Source organism: Chlorocebus sabaeus, chromosome 4 (genome assembly GCF_047675955.1).
Source record: "Chlorocebus sabaeus isolate Y175 chromosome 4, mChlSab1.0.hap1, whole genome shotgun sequence".
Taxonomy (NCBI): domain Eukaryota; kingdom Metazoa; phylum Chordata; class Mammalia; order Primates; family Cercopithecidae; genus Chlorocebus; species Chlorocebus sabaeus.
This window is the reverse complement of record NC_132907.1, coordinates 83,417,946-83,444,138: the sequence shown is the minus strand read 5'-3', so window position 1 is coordinate 83,444,138 and position 26,193 is coordinate 83,417,946. Positions and strand designations below refer to the sequence as shown.

The 26,193-nt window shown below is 38.8% G+C and overlaps 1 protein-coding gene and 1 non-coding gene across 5 annotated transcripts in view; one reads left to right on the top strand and one right to left on the bottom strand.

Annotated features, from left to right (window-relative positions):
• CTNND2 (catenin delta 2) overlaps positions 1 to 26,193 on the bottom strand; it is a 928,193-nt gene that overhangs the window by 47,612 nt on the left and 854,388 nt on the right. For all 4 annotated transcript variants that reach the window (XM_007961220.3, XM_007961217.3, XM_007961219.3 and 1 more), the window contains one exon: positions 2,628 to 2,838. In XM_007961220.3, the coding sequence (XP_007959411.2) occupies positions 2,628 to 2,838 (211 nt within the window). The remainder of the gene's footprint in view (positions 1 to 2,627; positions 2,839 to 26,193) is intronic.
• Positions 7,042 to 7,149, top strand: LOC119620833 (U6 spliceosomal RNA). The gene has a single exon (XR_005237400.2). It is a non-coding gene; the product is annotated as a U6 spliceosomal RNA (small nuclear RNA).

Sequence of the window (26,193 nt, the reverse complement as noted above, 5' to 3'; positions counted from 1 at the left end):
AGCGGCCAGATCACAGAACACCAGCCCCCTTGGTTGTGTCCGCCAGACACTGTGAGTTGTGCCGTTCTGATAGACTGTGACTGGCAACTCGCCAGTCTGACTCATTAACATCACTGCATATTTAAGCTTGTATATATATATAAAGAACATGTATAAATACATAAAAATAGAGCATCATAGCAAGGCACGTTTCTTCCATCTGTGTTTTCCCATACTATCACAAACAAAAATCAGGTTTGAACTGAACTTATTTCTAGAAATAAGTTTTTAAGGAATAATTTAGGGTGGGCAGATTAGCAATCATTTTATAAATAAGCTATTCCATATTTGTATTCCTACTGTTCCTAATTATTAAATTATCCTCAGTTCCAAAAATTTGATTTTCAATAAAGAAATTCTATTTCCTTACAATTTGTCTAGAAGTCCACGGGAACCTCCATGCCTACTATCATAATAGAATTGAGTCAGAAATGGTGAGTTTCATGCTCAAATTTGGAGCAATTCTGAATTCATTTTGTTTTAAGAGCAGTGAAAAGCAATAATAAAACTGAAGTGTAGGTAGGAGACGAGGATAAATGTAGTTATAAAAACCTTGTTTTGATCTCCAAATTAGTCAGTATATATACTAAAAAAGAGATAAACTACATGAAACAGTGAATGAGACTGACTGAGCGGGAGAACTGTAACCAGGAAGATGCTTGATTCAATCCAATTTAACACTTCTTATTAAACTCGTACATCTAGACTGTTGGCATTGGAAAAAGAGATAAAGGAACAACAAGATAGAATGAGCACCTATTCTATAAGGAAATTTTCAGCAAAATTAAAGGGCATTTATGGGATCATCTTTAGTGAAAAAAATCTTTCCATGAACAATAATCAAGATTGGACCCGGCTTATCAGGACCTTAGCAGCATGGATATGTATCATTTCACAGACGGTTTCTTCAAGTGATTTTTAAATTCGTTTCACCAAAAAATTTTCTTTGACCATAGGTCTCAATAAAACCTTTTTTTTTTCTCTTTAGGCCCATTTAGTGATGCTTATTGCTGTAGGAATGCTTATACAGTTGGAGAGAATTAATATATGCCAAACCACTCCTCAAAGCTCTCTAACTGTATAATTCAGAGGAAATACTTTAATCTTTGAATGTCTCATGAATATAGACAAAAATATATCAGATTGTTTTGTAGATTATGGTTTTATTATGTGTGTAGGTGTGTATGCTCAAAAAAAAAGCATTACCATATTAAGCTCTTAATGCTCAAAACAGGTAAGCGCTTCAATTAGAGATTCCAAAGGTCTATTGAAGCTAAATAAAAAATAAAATCATATGGTTTCCTACCTACGTAGTATAGTGCTTAATTGTAAAGTACAATATCATAAGATATAGTTCAAGCCGACAATCTCCACTGTGCAATTATTATATGAGTCCAGTGGGGCTTTTCTACTTGATATGAGAAAACATTCAAATCCAAATGCAAAATTGTTGATTGAGCGAGCCTGTTTGGAGGTCTCTGGGTGCTTAAACAGGAACTCTGAATCTTCTATAATACATTGGTACTATCCTGAATTAAGTGGAATAATGAGAAAGAATTTCCAGAAAGTCTCAAAGTGTGTCCCTCAAGTGTTTAATAACAAAAGAAAAATGACTTAACATTTATAGGTAAAAGCATGGGGGGTGAGGGTGGCTTGGCAGGGAATGAAAAGTCAAGAAACAGACTCTTGATAACAAAATGTTTACCCTTTTAATCTTATTTAATTACATCGAGGGACTTCCAAGGGGCAAAATTTAATTAAGGTTAGTGAAAGTTTCTGTGAAATTGACACCTTGCTGATACACCGATGCGCTGGCTGGTGAATCTATTCTCTGGCTGTATATAGTAAGATACTGTTGGTTCTTAAAAACTGGGAGGCATTCTTATTCAAGGAGGTGCAGTTGCTTTGACACTAAGTCTCATCTCTTTTTGTTCTATCTGCACGAAGGCCCTCCTTTCTCACCACTATCCGCACTGCCTGGGAAATTTCCACTCATTCTTTAAGATTTGATTAACACCTCTTCCAGCTAGCATATTGTGACAGCCTCTCCCTTAGGTTTAGACTGGAAAGTATAGGCATAGTGACTTGTTAAATTAAATATTTGCCCCACAACTCATAGCTTGTAAGGGAGGGTACTGGATTAGAACTGAGTTCTCTGATTCCATCACGCCCTGTCTCCTCCCCCATCCTGCACGGTGACTTGCTATGACTTGGTGGCTACTGTGATGTTGGTAAGGTGGACCTGACTTGGTTGCAGAGCTGAAGAGGCACAGAGCAGAAGGATGTAGAGACATCATCAACACACTGACTTCTCACCACAGAGGAACAACAACAAAATGCCTTCACGTATCCAGGTTGAACTCGTGCTGCTGCCATGTGGAAGGAGCACAAGGGTGTGCTGGATCGTCAAATCCATTTTACCAACAGTAAGAGAGAAGACTGGAAACCATGTTCCATTTTCCTTCTCTTGATTCTCAGAGACAAATGCTTTCCAGTGACAGTCATAGTACTACCCGTAATTGGAGTTGAAAGGCATGCTCAGAATCAATTTTACCAGGACAGAGATATGGCGTCACCAAGTAACTTACTTATCTCCTTTGCTTTTGGAGATGCCGACCAACTTCTCGATGCCACCGGCATCCCGTAAGGCCTTGGCATTCTCCATATTCTTGGTTATCACTTCGTGCAGCGTGCAGCAGACTGCTGTCACTGTGTCATCCGACATGGCCTTGCTTGCCGTGTTGTTGCTGTTGTTCCCTCCTGGAAGCCTGTGGACTAGGTCTCGCATGGCGTATTTGCCTGGCAAAGAAAATAAAGAGAAGAGTTGAAAGGAGGTCAAGGTGAAGGCAGAGATAGTGGCAGAGGTGGGTATGGGGGAGAAGAGAATACAAGAGACCACGTTTATGCAATATTGTTTGTTTCCCATCACTGAATGTTCTCTATTGGGTAGTTCAGGACACATCTACAGAGAAAAGCAGTCATTCCTCATGGCAGTGCATCCACTCTGCTGCTAGATTGACCTGGGAGCAAATCACTGGCCAAGTTATTTCATGCTTCTGAAGCCTCAGTTTTTTCAATCTCTAAAGTAAGACAATAATGGTACCTGCCATACAAGGTTGCTATAAAGCATAAATGACTGAATGTATGGAAATGAACAAGGACACAGGACTCAATAGGTATTAGCTATTATTATGTTCTCGCTTGATGTTTATAGAAGTCAAGAAAAATGTATGGGAATTCTAACATAACTCTCAAAAATAACTTAATGAAAGCTATGTCGGGACCTGCATTTTTTAAAAACAGTCAAAGCAAAAACATGTGGGGAACATGATCACATATGTGAGTACTGAGTTTCGATTCATTTACAGCAAAGGAAAACACTGAAAGCAGGAGAGGTACTTGACAATCTATAACTGTGTGTCCTTTGAACTACAGTAACCCGAAGCTGTTTGTCTCTCTGATGGAATTTTATTGTGCAGTTCTACCGTGTAACACTTACTAATTTGGTGTGTTTTTGTGTGAAAAATATAATACAATCTAATTCTGCTTCCTTAATTCACTTTAGCATTATTAATCTTACTATTCCCAGTGATAAAGGTGCTTATAATGACATATTTATGGAGTACTTTTCGTTTACAAAGCACTTTAGGCATTACCAGTAACCCAGCAAGACAATTAATTTATCCCACCTGCAGCTTCCATTTCTGCTCCTTTAATTGACTTCTGGAAGTAAGTAAATGAGTGCCTGTAGCAAAGCTGGCCGTTCTCACATTTTTCAGACGGAACTGGCAAGTGCTCAAAGTTAGATCCCTTCCTTGTCTCCCATGCCCCAATTAGGCATACTTAGCTAGCTCCTAAAGGCTATTTGAAATATTTCACCTCCATATATATCTATAAATAATGTCTTCTTCTGCTATTTAATTCTCTGGCGCATGGTGCCTGGCAGCAGGAAGGGAACCTTGTGAGAGTAGGCGATGATATCTTAATTCCAGGCAAACACAGGCCCTTGTAATTTTGGTATCTGCTCTTATCCTATGTTTAGGTGGCTTATTTTAGCTTAGAGAGAAAATGCTGATGCTTAAATTACTGAAATAGAAAAGTGTGTTCATTCACTTGATGATAGCTGAGGAAGTGTCTGACAAAAATGGTTTGCCTGCAAACCCCCAAACGTAGCATACTTATTTTCTAATGACAGCACCCAAAATAGTTTATCTGTTTATCATTAAATCAGCCTTAACTCTGGTTAAGAGTTTACTTTTGTAGGGCTCACCATGCTGGAGATTCTATCAGGTTATTAACCCCCACAAATCATTAGAATACACATTTGAACTCCATACACATGAGATGATCAATGTGTTCCTTCTTCTTTTTCCTTATAAGGAAAGTGATGAAGGAATGGCAAAATCACTGAAAAAATACTCCAGTCACTGTATATACAGGGACATTTACACCCTTGACTGTGTATGGAGAACTGGTTTTGTGACCTTGGGCACTGTCAAGGTTAAAACCAAAAATGAAGAGAGGGTAAGAATTTGACTGTAGTATGTTTTAGTTTTGTTGGTATTATCATTTTGAAAATTACGTCAGATAAATATGAAGATGTAGTCTCATCCTCCATGACTTTCCAACCCTTGAGTCCTGATTAAGATGCAGGTGTCCCTGTAATGTTAGTTTACTTACAGAGAATAAGCAGATGGCAGGGTACCCAACCCCTGCAGAGCAGCCTCTTCTGCTTACCCCAGTGTGCCATTGAAGTGCTATTGTTTTCCACGTGCCCCATGATATGGAAAAGATCAGGAGCAACTGTTATATTTAACCTACCCCAACTTTACTGTCAAGGAAACTCATTGGAATTATTTTATTTCTAGTATTTCCAGTATAAGTCACTGACATTTTACTAGGGAATTGGAGATTTTTCATGAAGTCTATTTATCAGTCTATCTGGAGGGATATATTTTAGTCTATATTTTTGATCATCCAAGTAAAGAAACAAACCAGGTAATATTATTCCATGGAGAAGGAAACCTCGGGGCAAAGTTTGTTAATTATTTTAAAAGGTTACAATTCTTTTTTAGCCTTTGATTATGTGTTGAAAATGCTGTCTTTTTACAGTGAAATTTAACTCCTATCTTCACAAGAAATTTGGGTAGCAAGATTTTTAGCTTTTTCAAGTGTTTAGAAACTTTGAAGCTGATTAGGGAAATAATAAAATATGCGACATAGAATAATTACAGACGCAAGTGACCTTGTGTTGTATGTTTATAACAGTAGTTCAGGGAAGACACAAGTTAGATAGGACTGGAGTTGTTTGTTATGGAAGGCTTGATTCAGGAGGTGTACATTTAGGATTTTTTCTGGTATGTCAAGGGGGCAACAAGAACAACTTGATATTTTACAAAAAGAATTCTGGTGCATTAAGAAGGAAGGTTTCAGAATAGTAAAACTGAAGGTGGAAGAAACATACAGTCTTTTTCTTGACAATAATACTTCCTTCTTCTAGACTTCTAGTGAAATTATAAACACTACAACTCAAGGGAGTGTGTTTCTATAACTGTTCCATATCTTGTATTTTCTTTTTAACCTAAGTTTCTAAACACCTGAAAGAGCCAAAAAGTTATTCTTGCTACCTAGTAGGAGGAATCTTGACTCTTCTCCTTCTACTGTTCAGGTAGACTTTTGGGTCTTTGAGGTCTGAGATTTCTTCAGAGGGTAAAAGAAGTGAATTCCCTTTTTTGGGGGATCATATTGGCAACAGGAAACTGCAAAGTGGGTGGTTCAAACTTTTTTTATAGTTTGACACCATTAAGGTGATCAAATTGTTTCCTTTTCTTTTTAGAGAGAGAAATGGATGGAGGTAGGGTTCTTTTAGGACTGGGGAAGAAAGAGGCTGGATCACTAGGTGGAGGTTGTGGGCAGTTCTTCACAGTCCCAGGGACAGAAAGGGCACCCGGAGCCCAGCTGTGGTCCTGTGGTGCACGGAGATTCTCTGTGGATGCAGAGCATAAGCTTCCCCCTGTGTTTGAGCCTGGCATGGGGCAGAGGAGGTACCTGTCTTGGAATGACCTGCTTAGGCCCTGAAAAGGAGCAGGCACCAGTAACCACTGCAGATGGCTGCTCCAGCTGACTGTACCTTCTTCTTCTTCTTCTTTGTCTTTTTTTTTTTTTTTTTTTTTTAAAGACAGAGTCTTACTCTGTTGTACAGGCTGGAGTACAGTGGCATGATCTCAGCTCACTGCAACCTCCATCTCCTGGGTTCAAGTGATTCTCCTGCCTCAGCCTCCCGAGTAGCTAGGACTACAGGCACATGCCACCACACCTGGCTAACTTTTGAATTTTAGTATAGATGGGATTTCACCATGTTGGCCAGGCTGGTCTCCAAATCCTGACCTCAAGTGATCTGCCTGCCTCAGCCTCCCAAAGTGCTGGGATTACAGGTGTGAGCCACCATGCACAGCTGACTCTACCTTCTTCTAGATTTAATTTGGTTAAGTAAAAGGTATGACACAGACTGAAAATAATAGAGTGATTCATTCATTTGTCAGGAAACTATAATATTTCAGGAAGAAAGAAGAACCTGTGACTACAAAAAGGTGGTCATGGGGAGATCAAGGGATTGAGAGCAGCCATGATGGAAATTCTTAAGAAGTAACTGACAGGGCTTGGAGCCCATGGAAATGTTGAGGTAATGTAGGGAAACATGATTCAGAGATTTCACGTGGGAATAACACAGAGGGTAGTAAGAACCAAGTGAATTTTAAAGCTTAATATTAATGGATAAGTTGAATCTTATTTTTCCACACAAAGAAAAACATGCAAAATTATATTACTTATATGAGAGAATCACATACCAAAATCTCATCAGAGAGACAAGCAGGTCATCAGGTTCAAAGAATATTTAGATTTATGAAAGCATAGTGGATACCTTGCCTTGCTTCTATTTTGAATAAATGTGCTACCAATGATCCACTATCATGGAATCACATCTGAAAAAGGGAAATCATGGTACTCGCTTTGGCAGCACATATACTAAAATTGGAATGATACAGAGAAAGATTAGCATGGCCCCTGTGCAAAGATAATACATAAATTTGTGAGGCGTTCCATATTTTGTTTTTTAAAAAAGAAAAGCTTGTTGCTCTGTCAGATCAAAACAGTACAAAACAAGACTCTACCACCATCACTATCACAAACAAAATCACTCTTTCTTGCTAAAGTTCCCAATAGAAATGAATCCTTGGGCCATTTCTTTTAAGTTACTTAGTCTCTAATAACAATGACTATATCTCTGATTTTTGCAATACTGGTAAGAGACGACCCCTGGTGATAATATAATTGTGTGGAAAAAAGACTATATTTTCATCAGTGATGGACTAACTGCAACTTTGGAACTTTGCTACCCTTTCCACTGTGTGTGTGTTTCCTTCAAATACCTGTATTTTATATTTGGTGAACCAGTTTTCTAAATCCAGATTTTCTTGAAAAACTGCAAGTAAAGATTATTTTCTCTTTGCAATGCTTCATTCTCAAAATCTTCTGTTAAGCGTTGTTGGGCACACCAAGGTACCCTGAGGGACTCAGGAGACCTAACAAACCGTGTTGCCAAGAAAGGCACTCCTTGCAGAGCGCTTGTGAAGAAAGGAGCTGGTGGGGATTTCATGATGAGGTAACGGCCTTGCTCTCGTTGACTGCTTCTGTTTCCATGTTGTGTTTATGACCTTCTATTTCCATTTCTGAAGTAAGCCTGTGTTTGTTACTGATGTGCATACTACCACTTGGTTTTCGCTTTGGTGGCAGGAATGTTGAGTGGTGGTCCTGTGTTTGTTACTGATGTGCATGCTACCATTTGGTTTTCGCTTTGGTGGCAGGAATGTTGAGTGGTGGTCTTACGGTCTAAAGACCTGCATTCTCTAAGGCAGCAGGCAACAGGGAAGTCAGTTGAGTCCCTTCCGACACTTACTATAGATCTCTTCTGATCACTGATGGAGTCCTATGTGTAGATGGTCTTTGTTGTGCACCATTATAAACTTAAATGTCTCAAACTGATTAGAGAAAATATATTTTTCCAGAAGGTCAGCTGGCTAGAGAGCAACCCTGGATGAGAATCCTCACAACTCCTTTGTCTTCGAGGTCTTAGTAGTTCTATGGCCCTCTTGTTTCTGGAGTTGCTAAAACTGACTTGTGGGTTTCTGTTGAGGTGCTCTGAGTTTATTTTTTTCCAAAAAGCTTCTTTATTGCAGTAAAAGACTTATAAAATTTGCCATTTTATCCATTCTAACTATATAGTTTGTTGATATTATGTCAACTCATATCATTCTACAATCAGACATCTGTAGAACTCTTTTCATCTTGCAAAACTGAAACTTTAAAAGCATTTAAACAACTTTCCAACCCCTCCCTTTAGCCCCTGGAAACCCCCATTCTACTTTCCGTCTCTATGGATTTGACAACCAGGTACCTCATATAAATGGCATCATAAAGGATTTGTCTTTTTGTGACTGGATTATTTCACTTAGCATAATGTTCTTAAGGTTCATCCATATTGTAGTGTAAGTCAGAATGTACAATCCTCCTTTTTTTTTTTTTTTCCAGACAGGGTCTCACTCTGTCATCCAGGGTGTAGTGCAGTGGTGCAATTTCAGCTGACTGCAATCTCTGCTTCCTGGGTTCAAGCAATTCTTGTGCCTCAGCCTCCTGGGTAGCTGAGATTACAGGTATGTGCCACCACACCCAGCTAGTTTTTTGTATGTTTAGTATGTACAGGGTTTTACTATGTTGGCCAGGCTGGTCTTGAACTCCTGGCCTCAAGTGATCTGCCCACCTTGGCCTGCCAAAGCGTTGGCATTACAGACATGAGCCGCTGCACCCAGCCAGAACTTTCTTTTCAAGACTGAATAATATTTCATTGTGTATATATACCATATTTTGCTATTCTTCTGTTGATGAAGAATTAGCTTATACTTCATTTTCACTATTGAGAATAATGGTGTGAACATGGATGTACAAATATCCTTTTACTTTCAGTCTATTTCTGTCTTTGAATCTAAAGTAAGTTTTTTGTAGGCAACATATAATTGGAGACTATTTTTTATTGCACTCTGTCAATCTCTGTCTTTGATTAGAGAATTTATCCATGTATATTTAAAGTAATTACTCATAAAGAGGGTCTTGTTTCTAGCGTTTTGCTGTTTTCTATATGCCTTATAGCTGTTTTTGTCCCTAATTTCCTGCATTACTATCTCCTTTGTGTTGTTTTTTGTAGTTAAATGTTTTAATTTCCTTATTTTCTTTTGTGTATATAGTTTAATGATTTTCTTTGTGGTTACTACAGGGATTACATTTAACATTATACCATTATAATTTGAATTTATACCAGCTTAACTTTAATAACATACAAACACTTTGTTCATTTACAGTTCCATCCTACACTTTTCAGTTATTGATGTCACACAATTACATCTTTGAACATTGTGTGTCCAAAACATAATTGTTTTTTTTTTTACAATGAATTAGTCTCTTAAATTATGTAGAAAAAAATGTAGAGTTATGAAACAAAGTCACAATAATGTTAGCTTGTAAACTAGTAATTGTTTTTTCTTAAATGTACTGAATTACATAGAAAACAAAAGTAGCATTATAAACCATTGTTAAAACAATACGAGCTTTATAATTGTCCATGTATTTATCTTTACTAAGATCTTTATTTCTTCTTATACCTTTGAATTACTGTTTAGTGTTCTTGCATTTCAACAAGCAGGACTCCCTTTAGGATTTCTTACAGAGCAGGTCTAGTGGTAATGAACTCTCTTGGTTTGTGTTTATCTAGGAATGTCTTAAGTTTTCCCTCACTTCTGCTGGACATAGGATTCTTGACTGACAGTTTTTTTGCTTTCAGCACCATTACTATATCAACCTCTGGCCTTCAAAATTTTGATTTAAAAATCAGCTGATAACCTTATTTTGGATTTCTTGTGTGTGATGAGTCACTTCTCCCTGCTTTCAAGATTCTTTATCTTTGTCTTTCAACAATTTGATTCTAATGTGTTTCAGTCTGGGTATATTTGAGCTTATCCTATTTGAATCTCACTGAGTTCTTGAATGTTTATATTTATGCCTTTCATTAAATTTGGTAAGTTTTCAGCCATTATTTCCTCTAATAATCTCTCTATCCGTTTCTCACTTTTTTTCTCCTGAGTCTTTTGTAGTGCGTATTTGATCCTCTTGATGATGTACACAGAACCCTTAATCTCTGTTCCTTTTCTTTGATCTTTCTTCTTTCCGTTCTCCAAAGTCAATAATTTCAATTTTCCTAACTTCAAGTTTGCTGATTCTTTCTTCTGCCTGCTCAAATCTACCTTTGCAATTCTTTAGTGAATTTTTCATTTCAATTATTGTACTTTTCAGCTCTAAATTTTCTTTGTATCTTTTTAGGTTTTCTATGACTTTATGTTTCCATTTTGTTCACACATCATGTTCTTGACTTGACTTTCTCCATATCTTCCTTTAATTCTTTGAACATCTCTAAAACAGTTGTTTTAAAGTCTTTGTCTAGTAGCTCTGCTTTTGTGCCATTTTTCAGCTATGGCTTCTGGTTGTTGTTGTTGTTGTTGTTTTTCCCTTTAAACTGGTCATACTTCCCTGTTTCATTGTGTGCCTTCTGGTTTTTTGTTGTTGTTGAAACTTAAAATTGGAATGTAATAATGGGTTATCTGGAAATCAGATTCTTCCTCTTTTTCAGGGTTTGTTATTTTTTTGTTTTTGTTTTGTTTTTGACTGTTTTAGGCTGTCTCTGTGCTAAGAATTAGCCGTAAGATCTTCACAGATGTTTTCTGAGCATGAGAGTTTCCCTGATCAAGCACAATGGCTCTCTTATTTCTCTTGTATATGCAGTTGCTTTTGAATATGCTAGTCTTTAATGACTGCCTCCCAAAAAGGGAAAAGAAAAAAACAAAGTGGATGAGGAGGGTGAGTGTGTCAGCTCTTTAAATCCTCTGAAAATAACTTCAGCCAAAGATGGAGGGGCTTGCAATCATGGTATGTGTGTGTGCAACAATGGCTGCTTGCCTCTGTGTTTGTATCTCTGTAGTGAGAAGCAGCAATCAGCAGAAAGAACAGATCCCCAATATTTACAGGACACAGTATTTTGTGCCAACTCTGGCTTCTGCCAGCTGCAAGTAAGCTGCTCTAGGAACATGTGCACAGCTACCTGCCACAGGGCTGAGGGGTGGGGGATGGGTAGCTACTGCTGAGCTAAGCTGATTGACCAAATAAACTGCACTTTACTGTCCAAATCTTCTGAAATTTTTAAGCCTTCAATAGACTCCAGAGTTTCAAAACAGTTACATTCAGTGTGATGGTTAATATTAGGTGCCAGATTGATTGGACTGAAGGATGCCTAGGTGGCTTGTAAAGCACTGTTTCTGGGTATGTCTGTGAGGGTGTTGTTAGGGGAGATTAACATTTGAGTCAGTGGATTGGGGGAGAGACAGTGGGTGGGCACTATCCAATCTGCTGCTATAATGGCTAGAACAAAAGCAGGTGGAAAAAGGTGTGATAAGATGGCTTGCTGAGCCTTCTGGCTTTCACCTTTCCCCTATGCTGGATGCTTCTAGCCCTTGAACATCAGACTCCAGGTTCTTTGGCATCTAGACTCTTGGACTTACACCATTGGTTTGACAGGAGCTTTTGGGCCATCAGCCATAGACTGAAGCCTGCACTGTTGTCTTCCCTACTTCTGAGGCTTTTGGCATCAGACTGAGCCACTGATGGCTTCTTTCTTCATCAGCTTGCAGATGGCCTATCATAGGACTTCCCCTTGTGGTCATGTGAGCCAATTCTCCTTAATAAACTCCCTTTCATATATACATATATCCTATTAGTCCTCTCCCTCTGGAGAACCCTGACTAATAGACAGATTCTGCCAATGTGATTGTGTCTAGGTGGGGAGACAGATTCCTGGTGCTTCCTACTTCTCCATCAGCCTAGAATCCTCTCCCCTCTCTGAATTTACTTTTCAGCAATAATTGATGATATAAACGTGACAAGCTGATTTCCGTGTGATTGGATGTCTGTAAGCTAGTATGAAAGAGTTTTTTTCCTTCTGTATATAAAAGGTTGTTTGATGTTTAGAATGCTGGAATGTTTTGTCTCTCATTTCTCTTTTGGGAAATATTTGGAGCTTAATTTACAGAAATCTGTCATCTGCACACTATAAATATATCCAATTTAAACACAGTCTATCATCAAAGGGGAAAAATACACGTAAAAATAATATATTTTAAAACTGGTTAATGTGGCTTATAGACCAAATTGGTGAAGCATTCAAAATGGTATTGCTTAGTTACTGAAAATGTCTGAATGCTTGTTAACATGGGAAAGGTCCGGAGATCTCTGACCTCTGGAAACATCTGGAAGGTTCTGAGTGCTTATCTTTTTTTTTCCCCTAAAATAAAACACATGGAATACTACTTAGCAATCAAAAGGAACACTACATGCTATCATCTGAAAATATTTGAATGATATTATGCTAAGTGAAAAAAGTCAATCTCAAAAGGTTATATATTGTAAGATACCACTTATATAACATTCTTGAAATAACAAAATTATAGAGATGGAGAACAAATTAATGGTTGCTAGGAGTTTAGGATAGTTAGGAAGAGTGTGACTATGACAAGATGGTACAACAAATATCACTGGGCTGAGAGAATAATTCTGTATCTTGATAACCTTGATGGTTATACAAATCCACACAGGTGATGACACTGTACACACATATTATAATGTTAATTTCCTGATTTATTGCGTTACAATTACATAAGATATAGCCATTGCTGGAAACTGGCTGAGGGATACATAGGACCCTCCCTTACTATCTTTATAATTTCCTGTGAATCTATAATTTTTTTCAAGTTAAAAGTTAGAAAAGTCACACAGAAATATAGAAATATACCAATAAACATGTGCTGACAAAAAGGTGTTAATAAATCTTAACATGTATCCCCTGGTTCAACCCACAATGGATTTGACAAGGATTACAAAAAAAATAGCACATATGAGATAAGAAATTCAGTTATAAGTTCCTGAATCCTCCAGCTTATCCAAGAGTTTGCTGGGATTCTTCTGTTGTATGTGTATAAACATTTTCTCTGTCTAGAAATTGGTATAACTTTTCTATTCTCTGGATGAGACTGATAAATGGGACTCCTAATTTGATGGGCTTATGTAAACAAGTAAGTCCTTATATATGTAATTACAACAAGAAAACTAAAAAATTGCCAATGAAAAAACACTCTCAGAATGCTTTAAGCTGCTGGTCCTTTAAGAAAAAAATAAAAATTTGGCCAGGTGCGGTGGCTCATGCCTGTCATCTCAGCACTTTGAGAAGCCGAAGTGGGTGAATCATGAGGTCAGGAGTTCGAGACCAGCTTGGCCAATGTGGTGAAACCTTGTCTCTACTAAAAATACAAAAAAATTAGCTGGGTGCAGTGGTGGGAGCCTGTAATCCAAGCTACTTGGGAGTCTGAGGCAGAAGAATCGCTTGAACCTGGGAGGCGGAGGTTGCAGTGAGCCGAGATCATGCCACTGCACTCCAGCCTGGGTGACAGAGTAAGACTCTGTCTCAAACAAAACAAAACAAAACAAAACAAAACAAAACAAAACAAAACAAAAATATATATATACACACACACACACATACACACACACACACACACACATATATATCTTTCACAAAAGCTTATTTCAAGGAAAGACACAAAGAAATTTCACAATGAATTACATTAACAGCCTTGGTAGCTAGGTTAAAAAATTTAAAGCAAAGAAATAACAGTTGATACCAGGTTAGCAAAGACAAGGGAAAAAATAGTACCAAGACACTTCAGGACCTTTGAGGATATTTGAAGAGGTTTCAATATTTAGTATCTAAGGTAAAAAGAGTTGATGCAGTATTTTTAGCTAAAGCAAATCTTTGCAAAATTAGACTGGTTTGATAATATTAGGGGAAAAACAGAGGTATTTTTCCCCTGGTCTTATCATTTCATAAATCTTTGGTTAGCATGATCTGTTTTATAAAAGAGTAGGTTATTTCCTCAATTTTTAATAATATGAATTTTTAAGATTTCCAATTCTAGGTTTATTAAACAGATAGGCTAACATTATTATTTGAAAATTTAAAAAGGTTAATAAGTGTTCAGCTAGATTGAATTTCAATAACTCCTGTTTCATGAAGGAGTTGCTCTTCTTCACCTTAGAGAATTCTACAACAATCTGTTACTGAGTTACTCCATTAAATTCCCCTGAGTAAAATTTTTAATGTCCTCTTTTTGAAAAAACACTGTCCACTAAACACATAGGCATACACATATATGTGCTTCAAATATCTGCAGATGTACAAATGTCCTGGACTTGTTCGTCTTGCTAATTCATGAAATAGAAAACAATATTATCAAACTGTTGGAGGAAGTACATTGTGAGGAACCACAGGCAGCTTTCTGGAATCTCAGCTGATCTCAAGTACACACAGGTAACTGTCTCCCAGCCTTCTCTATGTCTGTGAGGAAACAACTCAGTTACACGGTTTCAAAGTTATAACTAATATGAAAAGTTGATGCTGTATGTGTTAGTTTTCTAATGCTGCTATACTAAATCACCACAGGTTCAGTGCTTTAAAACTAGATACATTTATTATTTCACAGTTCTGCAGGTTAGAAGTACAACAGCGGTCTTACTAGGCTACAATTAGGGTGTGGGCAGGACTGCATTCTGGGAGCTCTAGGAGAGAATAATTTTCTTGCCTTTTCCAGTTCCTAGAGGCTACCTGACTTCCTTGGCATGTAACCCTCTGTTTCTAACTTTAAACCTAGCAACAACGGGCCTTTCTTGTGTCACATCGCTCTGACCCTCTCATTTGTTCCCAACTGCTCCCTTTTCCACTTTAAGGACCTTTGTGATTACATCGGGTCCACTGGGATAATCCAGGGTCTTCTTGCTTTTTCAAGGTTAGCTGATTGTCAACCTTAATTCCCCTTGGCCATGTAAGGTGGCACAGTCACAGGTTTGGGGGAATAGGCTCTGGACATGTTTGGGAGGACGTTATTCTGCCCACTACACTACACTAGATACAATAGTTGTAAAATAATATGAATGTGTCTCTAAGATAATGGAATGCAGTTTTGTTTATCAAGGAAGAAAGTGTATCTCAGGTTAAAAAGTCTGGCTGTGTGTTAATATGTAAAATTAAGCCATATTTGAGGATGTGCAGTAAGTTATGGAAAGTTTGAGAAGAAGTGAATCTTATTTGCGTTGGTTTATAGTGCCTGGAAATAATGAACTTGAAAAAAAAAACAATGAAAGGTGTTACTGTCTTTATAAAGTTTGTGTAATTTTGATGAGTTTACTTACAAGATAGAGTAAAGGCTTGTGAACTCTCTACTGCAAATGTTACATGAGTAGGGTACGAAAATAATAAACTTACAGTTGGGTTTTCTCTCTGAGTGTATCTGAGTATATACTCTGTTTTCAGTAAGAAATTGTGAAGAATAGTCTGTGCCCAAAGAACAAAAGCTTTCTTTATCACTAAAATCCTCCTACTTGATATCCTGTTAATTTTTTTGTGCTTTTGTTAATCTCTTGAGTCACTTTTAGCAAAATTTCCTCACTTGTGGAAATGCTGGAGTTCAATCTTTCAAATCAATATTTAGTAAAAGATCCTTGCTCATGAAAATGCTAGCGTTCCTAATAACTTCTTTAACCACTTTATTATAAATATTATCATGCTGAGCCAAGCTGAAGTTACGTCTTGTCTTTAGCCACTCCAGATTTACACTCACATCTTGCATCCCCAGATAACTCTTTGAAATTGCCCTCCACAAATCTGCACCCCCACAGTCAAACTAATACAACTTTTTTTTTTTTTTTTTTGGACAGAGCTTCACTCTTGTTACCCAGGCTGGAGTGCAATGGCATGATCTCGGCTCACTGCAACCTCTGCCTCCTGGGTTCAAGCAATTCTCCTTCCTCATCCTCCCAAGTAGCTGGGATTACAGGTGCCCACCACCACACCTGGCTAATTTTTTATATTTTTTGGTAGAAATGGGATTTCACCATGTTGACCAGGCTGGTCTCGAACTCCTCATCTCAGGTGATCCATGCACCTCGGCCTCCCAAAGTGCTGATAAAGATTACAGGTGTGAGCCAGCGCACCTGGCCTCAAACTAATACAACTTTTAGAAGTATCTTCTACATCTAAACCATCTCTGGGGTTTCTCACAAAGCTTCTGGTGACGCTAAAGATTTTTCTTCTTCACCTTATGAGAAAAGGGATCCTAGAAATAATTAGCTATGTTCAGCATTTTGTAGATTTTTATTTGATTTAATATTATGGTGAGAGCTGTCCTGTTCATCAAGAATCCAATACAAAAAGACCTGCCAAATGAAAACATGAAAAGCTCAACCACCACTTAATTATGATGAGTAAAATATGAGCATCATGATTATGATTCAGCAGGGATGACCTTTTCATTGTGGAGAGAGGCACACTCTTTTTCGTGTTAAAGAATGGCACAATAATGGTCAACAATTTTTTAAAAGAAGATCCCATTTTCACATTTAAAATAGACTTTTCAGTTGGTGGTAATCCAAATACACATTGGATGGAATAAATTAAAAGGCCGTGGAGATTGTTCTGCGCCCTCACCACTCTCATGGCAGTCACTGACTAGCTCTTTATGAAACAAACTGGCCTCAATTTGGATATTAGTGGTTATAATGAGTTAACAACCAGATCTATTCAGCCTTAGCACCAACAGGTGGTTTCTGATTTTTTGTCACACTATCCTAACTACCCCTGCCAAAGCCATGGGTCAGTAATGATGTCTGCTGGAAGAAACATCACAAAAGCTCGATTAAAGGACTCTAAAATTGGACCTTAGTTACACGCACCCCTATATCAGCTGATATCACCACCACAAATGAAGACTACCAAGGGACTGAGTCAGGAGTTCCGGAACTTGTTTGCATTGGAGGCAGAAAACTTTGAGAGACTGGAGTGCCTACTAATCCAAGATCAACAAAACAAGGATTAATTACCTCAAAAAAATGACACAAATTTCACTGTGATTACTGTCCTGATTTGAATCAGGCATGTTATAGAAGCCTTCTTTCTATTTCCTCTGTCTCCAGTGCTTGATCCAACAGGTTAAGCTTATAAAGACTAGAATAAAACATTCCTTAAATGGTATCTTCTAATTAATCCCTCAAAATTCATTTTAAAAATCCTTTAAAAATTTTAAAACAGAAGACATTATCAGGAAAAGCTACTAATTATAATAGTCCTGCAAATATGACATATATTGATTGGTCTGAAACTATACAACAACTGAAAGCAATAGTTACATTAGTATTTAACTATTATTATTACTAATCTGGGTGTTTTCTTTAGCCATAGGCTCTCATATTTACCTAGAATCTGTCCTCCTTCCTACCAGAATGTAATTGAGTAAATCAAATCTGTAATAATGACCATGCCAGAGATGTTACATTTAAAGGGAAATATAATCTAATTGGACACAACAAGCTCATTTAAAATGACTGCATTTCATATGTGGAGTTAACGCCTATACCATCCTCCCAGGACACTGGCTTGGTTCATGTTGTGTAGCTTACGGCAGAGGTTCCCCAAGCCCTGGGCCATGAAATACTGGTCCATGGTCTGTTAGGAACCAGGCCACACAGCAGGAGGTGAGCGGCAGGTGAGCAAGCATTATAGCCTGAGCGTCGCCTCCTGTCAGATCAGTGGTGTCATTAGATTCTCACAGGAGTGTGAGCCTTATTGTGAACAGTGCATGCGAGGGATCTAGGTTGCACACTCCTTATGAGAATCTAATTAATGCCCAATGATCTGAGGTGGACACTTTCATCCTGAAACCATCTTCCCCACTGACCTCAGTCCATGGAAAAATGGTCTTCCATGAAACTGGTCCCTGCTGCCAACAAGGTGGGGGAACGTTGGCTTAGGGAATCCCAACCCTACAGGTAGTATGGGCAAGAGCACTGAAAACTTGGAGCTCAGAGAGATGGAATAATCTTTGAGACACAGGTAATGGGAGTGAAACCTGGAAGAGGCGAACTTTGAATCTGAAAGTTCTGGATTACTGATTTCAGCAATCCAAAATATTTCTGCCACAGATATAAAAGTGACCACAAAACAAAAGTTAACCCTAAAGATTTAACATCATATAGCTCTCATTTTTATAACCATGCCAAGGGGTCTTTGTGAATGAATCAACAATGCTCGCTATACCTATGTCTATACAACTGGTTTGATAAGACAACATATCAAATGAATGATCACAAATAAGAAAACTGCGAACCAAATACCTGTGGCTAAATCTATTTTAGGGGCAGAACATCAGCATTAGGAAGAACTGTAAGGGCAAACCAGTACCCAGCTCTGCCCTGGTCATGGCAGTGTGCACATCATGTGCTTGTCACAGTCCCCATTCAGGGAAATAGAATGAAGCCAAGCTCAGGGAAACGAACCCACAGCAAACAAGCAAACAAACCAAACACACAACCGCCTTTCTACTGTAGTCCCAAATAATGAATCTTTGACCCATTTCCTAACAGTTGCAGACTCCCTAATTAACATCATCTCTGACATTGGCAATACCAATATGTGACAATGTGATTAACTTGTGAGAAAACTGCTGTTTGCCCAGCATGCCCTGACTAAATGTAACCTTACAAACCAGGGTCATTTTGAACTTAGTTTTAAATGTAGAGGGCTGGTCTTAATTCTGACTCTCCTGCCATAATCCATAAGAAAACCCCTTTCTCATCTTGATGCTTTTCCTTTGTCTTCCTTTCACACAGTGGAAGATGGTTGTGGCAACACCAAGCCTCTGGATTGATCATACCAGTCCCCTTTTCCCAGAAAGGGACCTGTGCATCTCCACATCTGCCCCTTTGCTCTTGCTGGATTCAAATAAATATTTCACGAGATGCCTTGATTTTTTTAAAACATGAATCTTCTTTTGTAATCTGCCTGTTGTTTTAATTGATTAGAGATTTATTCAAATAGAAAAGGAGAGAGAGAAGGAATAGTAAGAAGGGACCATCTGGAGCCAGGGGATCAAATAGTTGCTATGGGCAGATGATAAGACAAATTCTAGAAGGCACACTAAAGTTCCTTACTTTTTTTTCTGATAACCATTATTTTAAAAAACAAATACAGGCCAGGCACGCTGGCTCACACCTGTACTCCCAGCACTTTGGGAGACCGAGGCTGGTGAATTACATGAGGTCAGGAATTCGAGACCAGCTTGTCCAACATGACGAAACCCCATCTCTACTAAAAATGCAAAAAGTAGCCAGGCATGGTGGCACGTGCCTGTAGTCCCAGCTACTTGGGAGGCTGAGGCAGAAGAATCGTTGAACCTGGGAGGCAGAGGGTGCAATGAGCCAAGATCACACCACTGCACTCCAGCCTGGGCAACAAAGTGAACTCTGTCTCAAAAAAGCAAACAAACAAAAAAATCCCAAAAAATTAGCTGGGCATGGTGGTGGGTGCCTGTAATCCCAGCTACTTGGGAGGCTGAGGCAGGAGAATTGTTTGAACCCGGGAGGTGGAGGTTGCAGTGAGCTGAGATCATGCCATTGCACTCTAGCCTGGGCGACAGGGTGAGACTCAGTATCAAAAAAACAAAAACAAAAACAAAAACAAGAACAGACCTGTAACACATATAAGATCCTATTTCACATGCCCGAGTTGGGAAGCAGTTGGTCTGAGAAAATGATTCAAAGAGTAACTCAATCCTCTGAAAAGAAATAACATTGAATGAGGCAGAATCTTATAGGTTTATGGCATACGGTATGCAGTTCTTTCAAGAGTTATTACACTCAAATAAATAACCTATTCCATCTGTTTGGAAGACAAAAGGAATTGTATGTTTCAGCACCTTGTCTCATCCAGGGGAATTCACTGAATTAGATTCGGAGAAATTCTCACACTGTTGAAGTGTGAAGAACTAAGAAAATGAGTAAAACTATGGGCAAGAAGGTGGCTGAGATATGCATATTTAACTAGTATAAGAATGATTCTAAAAATAAAAATGGCAGTTAATTAACAAGAGATTTGCTGAAGTTCCTTTTTGAACTAGAAATAAATTGATTTTTGAGAAATATTGAAAATGAGGCAACCAACTAATATGATACATTTTAACAGGATTTAAATAATTTGATTAACTATTAAGCATAATAGCCATAAAAATAATTATCTCAATTCATTGACTAATTTTAGCACAAAGGAATGATGAAAATTTAAACTTACTGATTCTAGCTTCAGGGGAGAAACCTATGAAGGGTATTTTATTTTTAGGTCAAGATTGCTATCTAGCAAAACCCAAGAACTCTCCTAAGATGAAAATTTCAGAAGACAATTGTCTGTCTGAGACAGATGAGATCAGTGTTTCTCTAAAGAAAAGTTTGTTTTCAGGAATAGAATCTGAAATTAGTCCTCCAACCTGAGTGACACTGGAATAGCAGTCATTCATTGATTACTGCAGTGGCTTAATGATGAATTAAAAAATCACATTCCCTCATTCTTGCTTTTCCAAATTGATTTACACCTCTGCCAAAATAAAAATCAGACCCAGTTAAGGATATGGACAGAGGGAATCATCTGTTGGTTTTCTTCATATGCTATTAATCATAGATGACATTATGTAGTGTTCTAACTTTTTCAAGAACATTCATATTCATTATTTCCATTTGTGTCTTACATTACCCTAGGGATATAAAAATGGCAGGTGTAATTTCCAATTTATCCAGAAGACAAATAGAAGTTAAATGGTATGGGAAAGGTCACAGAGCTGTCACCTGAGCTTTGGTGACCATAAGTGTCTTAGGCAGAAGCTCTTCTCTCCAGCCTAACCCTCCTGATTCCTTCCTCTGAGCTCTTTTCACATGGATAGACTGCCTTTACCAGCTGTGTGACACCTTCCCTATCATGCGTTTATTCAGCCAGTCACTCCAAAAACATTCATTGAAGTTGCATCTAGTTTGCTGATATATATAGTTTATCCTTCTATCATATAAACTGAGGATAGGATGACAGCTAACAAACCTATGTCTACTGATAAATTAATAAATTGCATGAGGCTTTTGATCACACAAGGTAAGAAGGTGCAATAGTACTTTGATAATTGAAAATTGCATTCACATTTATCCTGTTGCAGTTGCTATTTACGTCTATGCAGGTCTGGGGAATACTAGTTTTATAAGATGCTATGTTATAAATAGGGTTTCACTGCAACATAAATGCAGGAAATACTGTACTTCATACTCATCTCAGAGATTTATAATGTATTGGTAAATTTACTTTGAATTAGCAAAGTAAAGGCTCTGAGCAGACCAACAGACACAATGAAGCCAAGTGTTCAACTTTGTTTAAGCACAGGTTTTGCCAAACTTATCAGAATAGAGAAATTTATCAGAATAGAGAAAGCCGTCTTGGGCATGGTATCCATTCCCTTTCCAGAGAAGTGGGTGTCTGAGGGCTCAGTCTGGGGCCCCGCTGTTACTGTTCTTGTTCCTTCTATTAAGTTTTCATGTCATCAAGTGCACACAGATCTTTACACCACAGAAGCTGTAATTTCACAACTTAGATTAATGTTGACGAAAACCACAACTGAAAGAAAAACTCTTACTATGAAAAAGGGATAGTCAGAGAAGACGTGTGTTAGTCTGTTTTTAGTGTTGGCTGATGGGAGCAGTTCACCTCAATATACTTTATTCCTAAATGCACCTGTCTTGTTCTTATATTATACGTGCACACCTTGTTCACAGAGGACTTCATAAACTAGAGAGATACATGGCATTAAAGAAGGATATATAATTATTTGCTTAAAATTTCATCTTCCTTATTAACCAATGAGAAGTTTATGGATGAATTCCAAGATGGCTCTCAAATGGAGGAAGTTCACTGTATGAAACTTATATAATTGTGTTGCCCACGTCGATTTTTGTCCTGGGACCTACCAGCCAAGCCAAGTGCTGGTTTCCACATGGCAATAAATTATGGAATTGAACTTTGGATACCAGGAAGTCTTAGGTGGCTTTAGGTCACTGGTTCACCAGGGTCTGATTTGGCTTATAAAAAACCTGTACATCTAGGATTTACTCCAGAGCTGAAATACAGCTAAGAAGGCAGCAAGCCTACTGTGGCTTTGGGTGGTTGGACCATCACTTTATCTCTTTTTCTAACACATATAATGGGGCCCTAATTACATGCCAGGCGCCTGAACTTTTCCAGATCTTATAAATAAAAGACTCGTCCTTCTTATGTTTAGGAGGTAATCTTCTTTCCTAGATACAAGATAGTTTAGATGGTTCTAACCAACAAAAGAAATAGTATCGTTTCTTAAAAAATGCTTCCAATCCCTTGTCCTCACTTCGAGATTGATCTTTAATAGTGTTAGCTTAAAAAACTTTTGATATCTGGGTCAGAGCTTATTTTTTATTTTTTATTTTTTTTTTGGATAAAGGAATTGGGCCTCTTTTGTATTTTTATAGTACACAGAATTTCTATTTCAAGAAAAATAACATGAGAACCCAAAGATACTTAAAATGTATTTTAGTAAAATTGGTTTGTGCTTTAGATATTTCTCCAAATTTCCTAGCTGGTGAAAACACTATTCCTATGAACTGCAAGAATGTCTCAGGCTATATAATATTGACTGTATCTTTGTTAATTAACCACAGTAGACATTTTTAATGAAACTGTTAGCATTACTATTAATCTACCCAGGATTCCAGCATTTATATTGTAGGCTTATGTTGAATGCATAAAACATACAGGATTTATATTTGATGACTGTAAAACTTTGGTGGTTGTATTTGTGCTAAACTAAAAAAAAATCAGTAACTATGTGTTGTAATTGTATGAACTATTCACAAGTAGATAGGTAGAAAAAACACAAGGCATGATGAAATGAATAAAAAGAGACCAAGTAGATATAAAAACAGAAGCAAAAAATGAACTTAGAAGACCAAAAATGGACCAAAGTTTATTTTCACTAATTTCACTCAATTAAAATGACTTATTGCTATATCTGAGCCAAGCTGATGACCCACTTTTTACAAGCAATATTAATGCTGTAAAATTTCAGGAAAAGAAAAGAAGCTGCAGTGCTGTGGCAATTTCTTTATTGGGATGGGATTTCACTTGTAGCAAAGGGAGAAAGATTTGATGAGTACAAGAGATTGCATGGAAGATTTAAAAAGCAGGAAAACACTAGACACAGGGCTTCTGTACATCAATTGGCTCAAACCTCAGGAAAGTGTTCAGTGTTTGAGTTTTCTCTTCTGAAATTGCAATTTTTGGAAAACTTTAACTATCTATTTGTCTCCCTCACTAGGGAGCCCAGGCAGGGGATAGAGGCTGTCATTCACACTTGGCTGAGAGTAACTGGCCCACAGGCACAGGCCCTGCATCTTCCAGCAGGTTGTACAGCGGGGTAGCAGCCTCTGCCCAGCAGGACTCTGATGTTCCTGGCTGTCTGCTCTCATTCTGCAATGAGGTACCGTGACAGGAGGTCCTTTCCCTTGGTAAGAATGACTTCTTAGCAGTGTCACCTTCCGAAATGCAGGCACCAAGCATGCCCTGCACACTGCCCTGCCACTCTGTCAAGCCCATTTGGCATGATCTGACAGATGACAGTGAGTTGAGTGATCATCTGCTAGGATTGCAGGAGCCTACACGTTGGTTGACAAGTAGCTTAATTATTATTACACAGTGACTATGGTCAGCCTCATCAAACCAACCCAAACCACACAAATCCACACAACCATCCAGCAAAGAGCGGTCTTCATATTACAGAACGATATTTTCTATGTACATTTCATAATCCAATATGAGCAGTCCCTCCTACCCTATTTTCAAATGCAGGCAGTGTGTGCATAGATCTTATGGGGAGAGAAGGATGCAAGAGGGAGTGGGGGAAGGTGCCAGGCTCTGTTTATAATAACAATCAGATCTTGCAATATTGAATAGAGTGATACTCACTCATTACTCACTCACTCAACTCACACTTGCAAAAAAAAGTATGGGTTGTTGACTTCTTTGTAAGTCTGAAGATTCAGTGATGTTTGTTTGGTTTAACATAATTCCATTGGTTAAACAGAGCATATGCAGCAACTGTTTTCCTTCCAGTGTCACATTGCTAAGGTCAAGTTCGGGTGAGCATGGGTCTGAATACAGATCCAGGAGGAGAGCGGTGGACAGGGAAGGGATAGGTGCTGGTGCTCAAAGGAAACTGTCGCTTGAGACAGCACAGGATCAGCTGGTGGTTCTGCTATTCCTCACGTGAGTCAGGGCACAGCAGAGCTGGAGAAAAATGTAGGACTTTAGGGGTTTCAGGGTAGTGCCCCTTTGGGCCACCACTAGGGACCCTAAGGGCCCCTCAAAATGGCACTTCTTTCTTTTCCTTTGCATTAGTTTCTTGTGACTGCTTCAATGGATTACTACAAACAGGGTGGCTTAAAAAATCAGAAATGTATCTCTCACAGTTCTGGAAGTCACAAGTCTGAAATCAAGGTATCAGCAGACAGGGCCATGCTCCCTCCTAAGGCTCTAGGGGAGGCCTGGCATTTATTCTGGTGGCTCCTGGATTGGGGCTGTGTCTTAGTCCATTTGCATGGCTATAAAAGAATACCTGAGACTAGGCAATTCATACGGAAAATAAATTTATTTGGATCATGGATCTGCAGGCTGTACAAAAAGCATGGTGCCAGCATCTGCTTTTGGTGAGGGCTTCAGAAAGCTTCCACTCATGGCAGAAGGCGAAGGGGAGTCAGTGGTGAGTGAACAGATCGTATGGGGAGAGAAGGATACAAGAGGGGGGAGGGGAAGGTGCCAGGCTCTGTTTGTAATAACAATCAGATCTTGCAATATTGAATAGAGTGATAGTCACTCATTACTCACTCATTAAGGCGCTAAGCCATTCCTGAAGGATCTGCCCTGTGACCCACATACCTCCCACTGGGTCCCATCTCCCACACTGGGGACTGCATTCCAACATGAGATTTGGAGGGGACAAACATCCCAACCAAATCAGGCTGCATTGCTCCCATCTCTGCCTCCGCCCTCACATGCCTTCTCTGTGTCTATGTCATCTCCTCTAGTGTCTCTTACAAGGACACTTAGCTTTGGATTTACAGCCTACTTGGGTAATCGAGGATGATCTCATCTCAAGACCCTTAACTGAACTGTATCTGCAAATACTCTTTTTCCAGATAAGGTCACACTCACAGATTCTGGGGACTTGGATGGATTTTGGGGGGCCCACCATCTCACCCACTACGCTTTCCTCATCTCCTCTCCATTCCCCCTTTTTCTTAAAAGAATGCTCCCTTCCCTTCTCTGTCCTCTCTTCCTTTCTTCCACTGATTAGTTGGAGACTCAGGACCTTCCTCCTTGCTGTTTGAACCACAGATATTAAGTGGCTGACCCCCCACCTGTGCTGCAGGGCAGAGCGGCTGCTGGCTCAGCAGCTGATGGGGCTGCTTGGTGTGGGATGGGGTGGAAACAGGAATGCCGCCGGTGCTGGGCTGAATTGCTATCCCCTCACCAAAAGTCATATGTTGACATCCTAACCCCCAGTCCCTCAGAATGTGGCCTTATGCAGCAACAGGGTCATTGCAGATATAGTTGAGATGAGGTCATACTGGAGTAGGGTGGGCTCCTAATCCAATACGACAGAGGTCCTCACATAAAGGGGAAATTTGGATCCAGAGATAGAGGCACACGAGGAAACCATCATGTGAAGATGAAGCAGAGATTGAGGCGATGCTTCCATAAGCCAAGGAACGCCATCTATTGACAGCAAATCACCAGAAGCGAGGGTAGGGGCCTGGGACAGATTGTCCCTTACAGCCTTCCAAGGCAATAGACCCTGTGACAACCTGATCTCAAACTTTCTGCCTCCAGCACATTTGACCCATGCAGTTAGGGGCACCTTGTTACAGGAACTCTAGCAAACCAAAACACACTGCTTGACATTTGGGTTTAGGTATGTTTCAGAGCTGCTACTTTGAAGAAGACACCACAAAGAACAGTTCTATTTTGTTTTATTTGACAAATAATCATGTCTCATCAGTTAT